Raw genomic sequence first — 14,233 nt, 5'->3', positions numbered from 1 at the left:
CTTTGTCCAATTTACCTCCCCCTCCTTATACTAAGAACACTGGCAGGTCATCCAAACCCACAGCTCCCTCTGTCACACCCCCTAATGAGAGAAATGAAGAGGGTTCGAAGGAGGACCCCGAAGTAAGTCAGATAGAGATGAGATCAATGGTAAAACAGAGAGAAAAAGATACAGAAGGGACTACCACCGCAATGCTTCCCTTAAGAGAAGTCCCTATGGGGGATTAACAAATTGGATATGTAAATGCTCCACTGACTAGTGGTGAAGTCAGGGCCTTTAAAAAGGAAATGAAAAGTTTAATAGAGGATCCGGTTGGACTAGCCGAACAATTAGATCAATTCCTAGGGCCTAATTTATATACCTGGGGAGAACTGATGGCAATTCCAGAAACATTATTTTCAGGGGAAGAATGAGGAATGATTAGGAGAGCAGCTTTACAGGAATGAGAAAAGAAACACCCAGTTGGGGAAGAAGGGGCCCCTGCAGAACAGAAATTCCCAAATGTTGACCCTCATTGAAAAAATAATGACAGAGACGATAGGGAGTCAATGCGGGATCTACGAGAAATGGTAATATTAGGAATTAAAGAGGCAGTATCTAGATCACAAAACTTTGTTAAGGCCTTTGAAGTACGACAAGAGAAGGACGAAACTCCTTCTGCGTTTCTTCAGAGGCTCAAGGAGGCCACAAGGAAGTATTCGGGAATGGATCCTGATAATCAGGTTGCACAGGGACTCTTAAAGGTCCAGTTTGTAACCAAATCATGGCCAGACATACAAAAGAAACCAGAGAAATTAGAGGGATGGAGTGAAAAAAACCAATAGAAGTACTGCTACGTGAGGCACAGAAAGTGTATGTAAAAAGGGAAGACGAGAAGCAGAAACAGACAGCCAGAATGATGGTGGCTGCAGTAGAACAAAACGACAGCAGGAATATGAGGATGACAGGAAGAAAAGGGGGAAATATGAAAAACAAAAGCCAAACATTAGGGAAAGGAGACAAGAGGCAGGATGTTATTATTGCGGCAAAGTGGGACATTCCAGACGAGATTGTGGGCGGCACGGTGGCACAGTGGTTAGCACTGCTGCCTCACAGCGCTAGAGACCCGGGTTCAATTCCCGCCTCAGGCGACTGACTGTGGAGTTTGCACGTTCTCCCCGTGTCTGCGTGGGTTTCCTCCGGGTGCTCCAGTTTCCTCCCACAGTCCAAAGATGTGCAGGTCAGGTGAATTGGCCATGCTAAATTGCCCGTAGTGTTAGGTAAGGGGTAAATGTAGGGGTATGGGTGGGTTGCACTTCGGCGGGGCGGTGTGGACTTGTTGGGCCGAAGGGCCTGCTTCCACACTGTAAGTAATCTAATCTAATCTAATCTAATCTCCAAAGGGAAAAAGAAACAGTTTCCCTGATGACTTTTGAGGACGAATCAGAGGGTCAGGGGTTCCTTCCTCCTGAGACCCACCAGGAACCCTTGGTAAATCTAAAGGTGGGACCGAAAAGGGAGGAGACAGTATTTTTGGTAGATACAGATGCGGACCGGTCATCCCTAGGTTTTAGACCTACTGCCGTTAAATTAAGTAACCAAAGAATCAGGGTTTTTGGAGTAAAAAAAAAATGAAGAATTTTTAGTACCCATTTTTGAGCCAACTTTAATTAAGGGATGATTCGGAGATGCCGGTGTTGGACTGGGGTGTACAAAGTTAAAAATCACACAACACCAGGTTATAGTCCAACAGGTTTAATTGGAAGCACACTAGCTTTCGGAGCGATGCTCCTTCATCAGGTGATTGTGGAGGGCTCGATCGTAACACAGAATTTATAGCAAAAATTTGCAGTGTGATGTAACTGAAATTATACATTGAAAAATTGATTGTCTGTTAAGCCTTTCATCTGTTAGAATACAGTGATAGTTTCACTTCTTTCATGTATAAATCACAAAACCCTTTTTTTTAAAGTTGCATTCTCGGGTTAGCTGTTAACAATGGTGATAGCTAGACAATATGTTGAAGGTGTTAGCCCCCTGTGTTCTCTGTCTATGACCTGATGTTTAGATTGATTCCAATGTAAAAAGTGAGATAACAGAGTTTTACATAAATTCATGCAGTGTTTGAGCTCAGAGTTCTACATGAATGTATGTAGTTTTTTGAGCAAAGTGCAATGTAACTCTGAAAGTACCAAAAAAATTCACCACACAAAATATGTGTGCGCATGTGGGTATTTGTCTGTCTGTGTGTGTGTGTCTGCCTGGGGTGGGGGTTGTGAGTGTGAGAAAGTGTGTGTGTGTCTGCCTGGGGTGGGGGTTGTGAGTGTGAGAAAGTGTGTGTGTGTCTGCCTGGGGTGGGGGTTGTGAGTGTGAGAAAGTGTGTGTGTGTGTGTGTGTGTGTGTGTGTGTAGTGAGTGCAGAGTATCTTAAGTTTGTGAGGGGGTGCATGTGTGGGAGTCTGTGTGTCTATAAGGGTGTGTGTGGGTGTCTGTGTGCGCATCTGTGTGTATCTGTGTCCGTGTGTATGTGAGAGTGTGTGTGTGTAGGAATATCTGTGTGTGTGTGTGTGTGTGTGTGTGTGTGTGTGTAGTGCAATGGTGATCACCTGTAATGTGACATGAACCCAAGGTCCCGGTTGAGGCCCTCCCTATGGGTACCGAACTTAGCCATCAGCCTCTGCTCGGCCACTTTCCTCTGCTGTCTGTCCCGAAGTCCACCTTGGAGGATGGTCACCCGAAGGTTTGAGGCTGAATGTCCTGGACCACTGAAGTGTTCCCCAACTGGGAGGGAACCCTCCTGTCTGTTGATTGTTGTGCGGTGCCCATTCATCCGTTGTCGTACCCTTTGCTCGGTTTCCCCAATGTACCTTGCCTCCGGGCATCCCTGTCTGCAACGTATAAGATAGACAATGTTGGCTGAGTCACATGTGTATCTGCCATGTACACGGTGGGAGGTGTTCCCACGCCAAATAGTGGTATCTATGTCCACAATCTGACACATTTTGCAGCGTTCACCGTGACAGGGTTGTATGGAGTTGTCCTGAGAGCCGGGCAGTTTGCTACGAACAATGATCAGTTTGAGGTTTGGCGGTTGTTTAAAGGCAAGTAGTGGAGGTGTGGGGAAGGTCTTGGTGAGGTGCTCATCCTCATTGATAATGTGTTGCAGGTCACGAAGAACATGGTGTAATGTTTCAGCCCCTGGGAAGTACTGAACAACGAAGGGTAGCCTGTCAGTTGCAGCCCGTGTCTGTCTCCTGAGGAGGTCATTACGGTTCCTTGCTGTGGCACGTCGGAACTGGCGGTCGATGAGTTGAACATCGTACCCCGTTCTTGTGAGGGCATCCTTCAGTACTTCCAGGTGTCCATCATGTTCCTCCTCATGTGAGCAGATCCGGTGTATGCGTAGGGCTTGTCCATAGGGAATGGCTGTTTTAATATGTTTTGGGTGGAAGCTGGAGATGTGTAGCATTGTGAGGTTGTCTGTGGGTTTGCGGTAGAGTGTGGTGCTGAGGTGTCCGTCCTTGATGGAGACACACGTGTCCAAGAATGAGACAGACAGTCGCGAGTAGTCCATGGTGAGTTTGATGGTGGGATGAAACTTGTTGATGTCACTGTGTAGTTGTATTAGTGACTCCTCACCATGGGTCCAGAGGAAGAAAATGTCATCAATGTACCTGGTGTACAATGTTGGTTGGAGATCCTGCATAGAGAAGAAATCTTGTTCGAACCTGTGCATAAAAATGTTGGCATATTGGGGTGCAAATTTGGTCCCCATGGCTGTTCCGTGTGTCTGGATGAAGAATTGGTTGTCAAAGGTGAAGACGTTATGATCGAGGATAAAGTGGATGAGTTGTAGGATGGTGTTTGGAGACTGGCAGTTATTGGTGTTGAGTACTGAGGCTGTTGCTACGATGCCATACTTGTGGGGGATGCTGGTGTAGAGTGCGGAAACGTCCATTGTGACGAGGAATATTCCTGGTTCAACTGGTCCATGGGTGCTGAGTTTCTGTAAGAAATCCGTAGTGTCGCAACAGAAGCTGGGGATCCTCTGTACAATAGGTTTCAAGATGCCTTCCACATAGCCAGAGAGATTCTCACATAGGGTCCTATTTCCCGACACGATGCGACGTCCCGGTGTGTTGGCTTTGTGTACCTTTGGAAGGCAGTAGAAGTTGCCTACACGAGAAGTACGTGGGATGAGGGCGCGTAGGGAGCTCTGAAGGACTGGATCCAAAGTTCTGATCAGTGTGTTTAATTCACGGGTGTGTTCTTTGGTCGGATCAGTTGGTAGTTGCCTGTAGTGTTCCTGGTTGTTCAGTTGTCGGTACACTTCCTTGCAGTAATCTGTTCTATTCTGAATGACAACAGCTCCTCCTTTATCTGTTGGTTTGATGACAATGTTGTGATTGGTTTTGAGAGTCTGGATGGCATTGCGTTGGGAACGGGTGATGTTTTGCTCTACCTTATGGGTACGGCTGATGAATCTGGCATTTATATATTTCCTGACAGTTTGAGCATACATGTCAAGCCCAGGGCAGCGGCCCTCCAGTGGGGTCCATGTTGACACCTTCTTTGGTCGCTCCTCTACAGATCCCTGTGATGACTGTTCTAGTTCATCAGTGGGCTCAGTGGGATCACTGCCAGCACCTTGAAAGAATTCCCGGAGTCTCATTCGTCTGATGAACTCCTCTGTGACTGCTGCCAGAACCAACGGGTCCATTTTGGTGGTGGGGCAGAAGTTGAGACCCCTACTCAGGACTTCAATCTCTTCCGGTTGAAGTGTGTGGTCCGATAAATTGACAATAGACTTCCCCGCAGTGATAATGTTGTCTACTGTGGTTCCAGGGCGGGCTTTGCTATTACTGGTAAGAATGCCAAGCTTCTCCAGTTTTTTTGTTCTTGGCGTGCATGTACGTGGTGTAGTTTTGTCGCCTTGTCTGTTTGGCGATGTCACGTAATTGTACTGATGTATCCTGTGTGCAGGCTGTGAGTGTGGATTCCATCTGAATTTCAAGGTTGTGGTGCCTGCTGTAGAGTTGGTGCACGAGATGATTGAGAAGTTTACGAGAGGTGCGGTGGCAAAGTCTCTCTGCGTAGTCTGTGTTGTAGGTCGACCTAAGTGGGTTCGTGATCCATAATCCTTTCGGGATCTTTCCTGCTTGCCTGTATTCCTGTAGAAACTTGATGTCTGTGTCGATATGTGCAATCTTCTTGGAGATCCTCTCCACTTTAAGCCGGCAGTTAGTGGTGTCAATAGTAGTCATGATTCGGAGATGCCGGTGTTGGACTGGGGTGTACAAAGTTAAAAATCACACAACACCAGGTTATAGTCCAACAGGTTTAATTGGAAGCACACTAGCTTTCGGAGCGACGCTCCTTCATCAGGTGATTGTGGAGTGCTCGATCGTAACACAGAATTTATAGCAAAAATTTGCAGTGTGATGTAACTTCACACTGTGATTCTTCAATGTATAATTTCAGTTACATCACACTGCAAATTTTTGCTATAAATTCTGTGTTACGATTGAGCCCTCCACAATCACCTGATGAAGGAGCGTCGCTCCGAAAGCTAGTATGCTTCCAATTATACCTGTTGGACTATAACCTGGTGTTATGTGATTTTTAACTTAATTAAGGGAAGTAGTGAAGAAATCACAGGACAGTTCTTATATATCCCTGACCTCGGGAGCAATTTACTGGGTAGAGATTTGATTATTAAGTTAGGCCTAAAAATAGAAGTAGAAAATCGTAATATGACTGTAAAAATGGCCATGTTAACACAGAGTGATGAGAAACAAATCCATCCTGATGTATGGGCAAAAGATGGTAATCCAGGTCGGTTAAATATTGATCCGATAAGGATTACGCTAAAACAAGAAAATAAGATAGTTTGTGTAAAACAATACCCGATATCCCTAAACAGCCGCAGAGGTCTACGACCAGTTATAGCTTCCTTGATAAAAACTGGGTTATTGGAACCATGCATGTCACCCTTTAATACTCCGATATTGCCTGTCCGCAAACCAGACGGAACCCATCGACTGGTGCAGGATCTTAGAGCGGTAAATCAATTGGTTCGAACACGGCACCCGGTGGTACCCAATCCATATACTTTGCTAGGTAAAATACCATGTGACCATCACTGGTTTAGTGTGATAGATTTAAAAGATGCATTCTGGGCTTGTCCTCTAGCCACAGAAAGCCGTGACATGCTTGCTTTCGAATGGGAGGATCCATACACGGGTAGAAAACAGCAGTTCCGCTGGACGGTACTTCCCCAGGGATTCACGGAATCACCTAATTTGTTTGGGCAAGTATTGGAGCAAATCCTTGAACAATTTACAATGCCCAATGGGATGATACTGTTACAATGTGTGGATGATCTACTTGTATCTGGACTAAAGAGAAATGAGGTGAGCGAGGCTACCAATAGACTGTTAGATTTCCTAGGGAAACAGGGTCTAAAGTTACAATATGTAGAATAAGTTACAATATGTAGAAAAAGAGGTAAAATACTTAGGACACTTCATCAGTGAAGGCACTAGGCGTATTAACCCCGAAAGGATTAAAGGAATAACAGAACTACCCCTACTGACCACCAAAAGAGTGTTACGGAAGTTCTTGGGGCGAGTGGGCTATTGTAGATTATGGATAGAAGCGTACGCCCAGAAAACGAAGGGGTTATATTACAAATTGACAGAATCTGAACATGAAAAACTACAATGGACAGAAGAAGAAAAGGAGAGATTACAAGAATTAAAACGAAGCTTGATACAAGCTCCCGTGTTAGCCCTCCCTTCCCTTGAGAAACCCTTCCACCTTTCTGTGACAGTAAATAATGGAGTAGCAGTAGGAGTGTTAACCCAGAAAACAGGAAGAAAGAAACAACCCATAGCCTTCCTGTCCAAAATTTTAGACCCTGTCTCGAGAGGTTGGCCTGAGTGCATACAGGCGGTCGCGGTCACTGCCATTCTAGTAGAGGAGAGCCGCAAACTAAACTTCAGGGGAGCGCTAGTTGTTAGCACTCCCATCAAGTCAGAACAGTGTTAAATCAAAAGGCAGGAAGATGGTTGACGGACTCAAGAATTCTAAAATATGAAGCTATCCTTATGGAGAGAGACGACCTGGTTTGAACCCGGCCACCCTCATGTGGAAGGGAGAACCCTGAGACACGCAAGAAATAGAACATGACTGTTTAGATATTATCGAGTATCAGACCAGAACAAGAACAGACTTAAAGGATATTCCCCTACATGAAGGAGGTAGGCTGTTTATAGATGGGTCGTCAAGAGTAGTACAAAGAAGAAGTCATAATGGATATGCAGTAGTAGACGGTAGTAAAAACCGCACAGTTGAGGCTGACCGGTTACCTAATACGTGGTCAGCCCAAACTTGCGAATTGTATGCTTTAAATCAGTCCTTAAAGCGATTAGAAAATCGGGATGGGACAATTTACACTGACTCTAAGTATGCCTATGGGGTGGTCCATACCTTCGGTAAAATATGGCAAGAACGTGGGCTAATCAACAGCCGAGGAAAGGAATTAGTACACAAAGAATTAATAGGACAAGTATTAGAAAGTTTGAAATTACTGAGAGAAATAGCAATTGTTCATGTACGGGGGCACCAAAAGGGGAACACTCTAGAAGCAAGAGGAAATAGACTAGCAGACGAAGCAGCCAAAGAGGCAGGTATGAACCTTACAGTGACAAAGATATAAGTTCTTACACCCCTAATAAACTCTTCTTCCACGAACCCTGTGTACACAGAAGAAGAGGAGAAAGAATTTCAAGAAACAGGAGCCACTAAGACGAGTGAGGGAAGATGGATCCTCCCGGATGGGTGAGAAATGCTGAATAAACCAGCAATGAGGAACATCCTGAATACCCTGCACCAAGGTAGTCATTGGGGCTCCCAAGCTATGTGTGACATAGTGTTAAGAAAGTATGGATGTAAGGGAGTCTACACATTAGCCAAACAGGTATGTGTGGAATGTCCAACTTGTCAAAAGATTAATAAGAAAGTGACAAGAAGGGGAGCAATTGGTGGAAGAAGTCCTGGGGTGAGACCTTTTCAAAGCATACAGGTAGATTACACAGAATTACCTCCTGTGGGAAGCAGACGTACTTATTGGTCATAGTAGTCCACTTGACTGGGTGGGTGGAAGCCTTCCCGATGTCCTCAGCCACCTACAAAGGAGTGGTAAAGGTCCTCCTTGAACATATAATCCCACGATACTGAGTAGTAGAAAACATAGATTCCGACCAAGGTACTAATTTCACATCCAAAATATTACAGAATGTAATGGCAGCATTGGAGATTTCATGGGAATTTCACATTCCTTGACACCCTCCTTCTTCAGGACAGGTGGAACGAATGAACCAAACATTAAAAAAAAACAGTTGTCTAAACTAATTTTAGAGACTCGATTACCATGGACAAAATGTCTGCCAATAGCATTGCTACATATTCGGACTGCGTCCAGGTGTGTTGTAGGTCTCTCACCTTATGAAATGATGTTTGGATTTCCCTTCCTGGGAGGGAGAGGGGAAATACCTACGGCTGAATTTACTGATAAGTTTCTGAAAAATTATATTTTGGCCCTTCGCTCTTCATTGTTTTTTCTTAGGAATACGGGTCTACTGGCGCAGACACCACCTTTAGAGTTCGCGACACACCAGATAAAACTGGGAGATTGGGTTCTGATAAAGACCTGGAAAGATACTAAACTGCACCCAAACTGGGAAGGACCGTTACTCACTCTCCTGACTACTGAAATGGCAGTATGGACTGCAGAAAAAGGGTGGAGCCATCACACTTGCGTTAAGGGTCCGTTAGGCGCTCCTTCTTCCTTGGCAGAGTGACAAGTTAATCCTACAAAGGACCCTCTGAAAATTAAGCTGAGCAGAAAGACTGAACTGAAATAAGAGACTTTTAAAATTACTGCCATAGATTTAAAGAAAATCACTGTTATTGATTGTAAGTGCTGTGTGGACTCACTTTTCCCAGACACAGGAGGAAGGGGTGGGGGAGTACAGAGATAATATTATAAAATAGGTACCATGAATAGAGTTACCAGCTTCATCCTCTTAGTGTTACGGCTTTACGAAATAAGGTTGGCATGTTCAAAACTATTAAAAGTCTCTGAATCTAACGTCCCGCAAGTAATAAAGAGCGATGTTTGCAGATTAGTAGACTGCGGAGATGTAAAGGATCAGAGAGAATATAGTTCTTTTGCAATCAGTCTCCAGACGCAGATGCAGGGAGAATTTGGTGTACAAGGATCGCCACCCGGCATCACTATTCTTCGAGATCCCTTCCGTCCGTCCCTGGAATGTACTGATGAGAAATGTAACCTGATATACCTCCTATTAAAAATACCTCCTCTGAAGAATCCTTTCCTGCTCGCTTTCTCAGTCCCCGTGAAAATGGAAGTCGACCCCTTGGTAGCAACCTTATGATCTTAATGGAAGCCCCTGGGAACCCCCTGAAAATATGTAGGGGTGCGATGACTGGGAGGTATCCTGGGAAGTGTTTTGTTGGCTGCTGTTTCCAAATAATGGGAGAAAAGTGAAAACAAAAAGAACAAGAACCTTATATCCCTGATGGTGACCCGAAAATGGTAAAAGTTATAGAGGTCAAAGACTTAAGACAAACCTTCGAAATAGAAACTGGATACAGGGATGCAAATGCCTGGGTTGAATGGGTGAAATATACGGTAAAAAGCCCAAATAAAAGCAATTGCTATGCATGAGCCTCAGGTTGACCGGTGGCTTGTGTGGTTCCCTTTCCGCTTGGGTGGAAGCGAGACAGGGCTGATATACTATGCATGATAACCCTATACCAGGATGAGACGGCGTGGGGAAACACTAGTTGCCGGACATTACTATTGATATTTCCTTCCCTAAAGAGGGGAGAACTAAAAACTCCCCCTATATTTGCGAATGTGGTTGGGAACCATACCTCCTGTGTACAAAGGAATGGAACGGACCAGTCCCGATTTCTAGGAGACTTAAAGCTATGTTCAGAAGTTGAATCAGTTTCCGAGACAGAGTGGGGAGGGAATTATTCAGCCTTAAAGATACCCTGAGCGAATTTTTGGTGGTACTGTGGCGGAAAGATTTTAAGACCCACTATGCCCACTAACTGGCGAGGCACTTGTGCAATTGTACAGTTGGCAATTCAATTTGCCTTGGCATTTGAGAAAGAGGGGATGGTAGTAAAGAAGGATGAGCGAAGTAAGAAATCAATATTAGGTATTTCCTTTGACGAAAGGATCTATCTTAACTCCACAGGGGTTCCCAGAGGGGTGCCTGACGAGTTTAAGGCCCGCAACCAGATTGCAGCAGGTTTTGAATCACCCTTATTTTGGTGGGTAACAATTAACAAAAATGTAGATTGGATAAACTACATTTTTTATAACCAACAAAGATTTATTATCTACACTAGAGATGCAGTCAAGGGAATTGCTGAACAGCTTGATGCTACCAGCAGAATGGCTTGGGAGAACAGACTAGCCCTAGATATGATTCTAGCCGAAAAAGGTGGCGTATGTGTGATGTTAGGGGGAAGCTGCTGTATCTTTATTCCGAATAACACAGCATCTGATGGGTCAATCACTGATGCATTGCAAGGATTGACCACCCTATCGGATTGGCTAAGAATTCAGGAGTGGACACTAACGGGATGGCTAGAATCATGGTTTGGGAAGTGGAAAGGAGTGATGGTCTCTATTCTCAGTCTCTGTTCTCACATCCTTGATAATAGTGGCCGGGATACTAGCAGCAGTTGGTTGTTGTATTTAGATTAGATTACATTACATTACAGCGTGGAAACACGCCCTTCGGCCCAACAAGTCCACACCGCCCTGCCGAAGCGCAACCCACCCATGCCCCTACATTTACCCCTTATCTAACACTACGGGCAATTTAGCACATCTTTGGACTGTGGGAGGAAACCAGAGCACCCGGAGGAAACCCACGCAGACACAGGGAGAACGTGCAAACTCCACGGGAATTGAACCCAGGTCTCAGGCACTGTGAGGCAGCAGTGCTAACCACTGTGCCACCGTGCCGCCCACAAATACTTTGTGTACGAGGATTAACCCAATGAGTAATTGAAACAGCCTTAGAGAAACAAGTGACCCTGCAGGGTAATCAAGCTGAGGGACTCCATCTCCTGAACAAGGGAATGGGTCCCCTTAAGGAACTGGACATAATAAATGAGGGTGCAGAGAACGAACAGCGAAGGGAGAGCCAAAGGTTACTCCATGAATTCGAGAAACAAATAAGATTGTGAACCTCATCACTTTAGGGTGTGAAAAGGGCAGATGGTCCTCATACTGGGAGTCGAACCCGGGCTGCCTGAGTGAAAACCAGGAACCCTAGTGTATAGTCAAGAAAATAGAAAGGGAGTTTAATTTAGATAAAGGGAAGTCACGTAGCGGGGAGAGGTGACCTCATGCGGCGCAAAGGTATAACCATGTTCCAATGCTCATTGCTCACCTGCTCAATGCATCTGAAGCTCTTTCTTGCAAGATATAAGATTGTGAACCTCATAGCCAAGAAAGCGTAAGAGGGCAGAAAATAAGAAAATGAATTAAAGGAGACTTAGTAATTGCAGAAACTACAGAAAAAAGGGGGGCATTGTGGGAAATAAGAAATGTAGTTGTAAGTGCAAGTGGAATGTAATTTCTGTAGATGGGGGGAGGGGTGGGACATTATACAAACAGTTGTGGAATTCTTGTAGCATGTAGTACACTTAAGGCTAGAGACTTTAATGAATATAGAGGGTCTTTTAAAGAAGTAGTTTTAAAGAAAATAGTTTTAAGCTAGGGAATAACTATGGAGTGTTGTAGCTGACCACAAAAGAAGAAGTAATGGCGTTTTCACAATAAAGCTTATAGTAACGGAACAAGCGGTAATAACAAGTACAGGGATGCAGACATCCAAGGACGGTCTGGTACTAAGATAAGGAAATTGAAAAACAACAGAGGTGTGATTCAGCAACTCACAAACCAGACAAAGAAAGATTACATGCTCTGTTACTCTCGCACTTCTTTCGGACCATCGAAGTATCCAAACTTGCAAGTTTGTAATAGATTTACCTTGTTTCCATGGCTTTGTCTCCGGCTGATTTATAAGTGAGTTCTGATTCTCACACCCTGAAGCAGCGGCTAACGGTCACTTGGGGCACGAGGCGGCCGTTAACCGCCATCTCGCGCGGGGCCTGAAGCTAAAATGGCGCCGGGGCCACGCGGGAAGGAAAAGCGCCGAGGGAGAGCGGACTGTGTCAACATGTCCCGTTCCCGAGGGTCAGGATGGTGGTTATTGGGGGGTGGAGGGGGACAGGAGAGATACCCCCCAGTGAGGCATCTTGTACAAACCGCGAGGTCTCTATCTCTCTCTGTTTGACTGTCTATGACTTGCTTTAACTGTCGATTAATCTCGATGACACCGTGATTTTGTGCCTCTTTCTGACTCTGACTGTGTTTCTTTAAAACTCTGTGTCCCTGTTGTGTCTATGTCTCTCTCTGTTTCTCCCTGCCTCTCTGTGACCCTCTGTCTCTCTCTGACTATCAGTGACTCTGTAACTCTCTCTGACTGTATGGTCGGAGTACTGTCTGTTGCTGAACACAACAACAACTCCTGCCTTAGAAAAGTGCCTAACAGTTTGCTTTAATCTCAGGCATCCCTGTGTCAGTCCTAGAGCTGACTGCCCGCTCTGGAAATGAGGTAATGGAGGGAGACAGCACCGCATTAAACTACTCTGTTCGACCCCAATTGAATATATTTTCTGTAAGGATGGTGAAGAGATTTAGTGGGAATACTCCAACTACTACAGAACCGTACACACAATCATCACCATCAGCAAAAGTCAAGAGGGCAGTTAGCATTGTGCTGTTTCTAACCAGCAGGCAGAGTCTCTCCTGAACAGCAAATGTATCGTCATTTCAGTGAGTTTTTAAGCACCTCTATACAAATCGACATTATCAGAGCAATTTGATGGCACTGGGGAAGCATGCGGATGAAGATTTACCAGGATGTTGCCTTGGGGGCTGGAGAGTTTCGAGGTTGAAACTTTATTGCTGGAACAGCACAGCAGGTCAGGCAGCATCCAGGGAACAGGAGATTCGACGTTTCGGGCACAGGCCCTTCTTCAGGATTCCTGAAGAAGGGCCTGTGCCCGAAACGTCGAATCTCCTGTTCCCTGGATGCTGCCTGACCTGCTGTGCTGTTCCAGCAATAAAGTTTCAACTTTGATCTCCAGCATCTGCAGACCTCACTTTCTCCCCGGCTGGAGAGTTTCAGTGATGGAGAGAGATTGGACAGACTGAGGTTGTTTTCCTTAGAACAGAGCAGATTGAGTGTGTGGGGACATGATTGAGATGGATAAAATGATGAGGGGTGTAAACAGGAAGAAACCTCCCCCACCCCCTTGAAGGAGGGATCAATGGCTGGGGGAGGTTCAGAGGGGGATGTGAGGGAAAACATTTTTACTCAAAGGGTGGTAGGGAATCTGGAACTCCCTCCCTGTAAGGGTGGGAGAGGCAGAAATCCTCATCACATCGAAGAACGATTTAGATGTGCACTTCCAATCCAAGGCTAGAGTCAGATTAAGTGATCCTTGATGTTTCATATGTATATTGTTGCAGAAATAGAGGCTTGGATAAGATGAGTAGCCAAGGTCTTTATCCCCAGGGCAGGGAGTCCAAAACTGGAGGGCAGTGGTTTAGGGTGAGAGAGGAAAGATTTAAAAGTGACATAAAAGTCACATAGAGGGTGGTGCGTATTTGCAATGAGCTGCAAGAGGAAGTGGTAGAAGTGGGTACAGTAATAACCTTTCAGAGACATTTGGAAAGATACATGGATAGGAAAGGTTTTGACGGATATGGACCAAACACAAGCAAATGGACTAGTTCCGTTTGGAGACCTGGTCAGCATAGATGTGTTGGGCTGAAGGGCCTATTTCTGTTCTGTGACCTTACGACTGGGAGTATGGTATTAGAAAACAAAGAGGTGGTTGCTTTTGACTGGCATCGATGATTATCAAAGTCGGATACGGGATGGGGACAGTGATGGCAACCCCCAGGATGTTCTTTCTGGGGGGGGTGGAGACAGTGACAGTAACCCCCAGATGTTGATACTGCGGGGGGTGGGAACAGTGACGGTAACCACCAAGATTTGACACTGCAGGGGTTGGGGACTGCATTGCTAATACCATTGAACATCGGGAGGGCAATGGTTGGATGATGT

The 14,233-nt window shown here is 45.3% G+C and overlaps 1 protein-coding gene across 1 annotated transcript; it reads right to left on the bottom strand.

Annotated features, from left to right (window-relative positions):
- Positions 1 to 2,345: 2,345 nt before the first annotated feature.
- Positions 2,346 to 12,458, bottom strand: LOC148135400 (uncharacterized). Its single transcript, XM_087984624.1, is given in 3 exon segments — positions 2,346 to 4,872; positions 4,874 to 5,265; positions 12,085 to 12,458. Coding segments are annotated over 2 exon segments (2,661 nt in total). The 5' UTR covers positions 5,243 to 5,265; positions 12,085 to 12,458; the 3' UTR covers positions 2,346 to 2,580.
- Between the last annotated feature and the right edge of the window lie 1,775 nt (positions 12,459 to 14,233).

The sequence above is a fragment of the Chiloscyllium plagiosum genome, unplaced genomic scaffold (genome assembly GCF_037043375.1).
Source record: "Chiloscyllium plagiosum isolate Xiang-an unplaced genomic scaffold, Cpla_swu_hap1 HiC_scaffold_49, whole genome shotgun sequence".
Taxonomy (NCBI): Eukaryota; Metazoa; Chordata; class Chondrichthyes; order Orectolobiformes; family Hemiscylliidae; genus Chiloscyllium; species Chiloscyllium plagiosum.
This window is presented reverse-complemented; position numbering and strand designations above follow the sequence as displayed.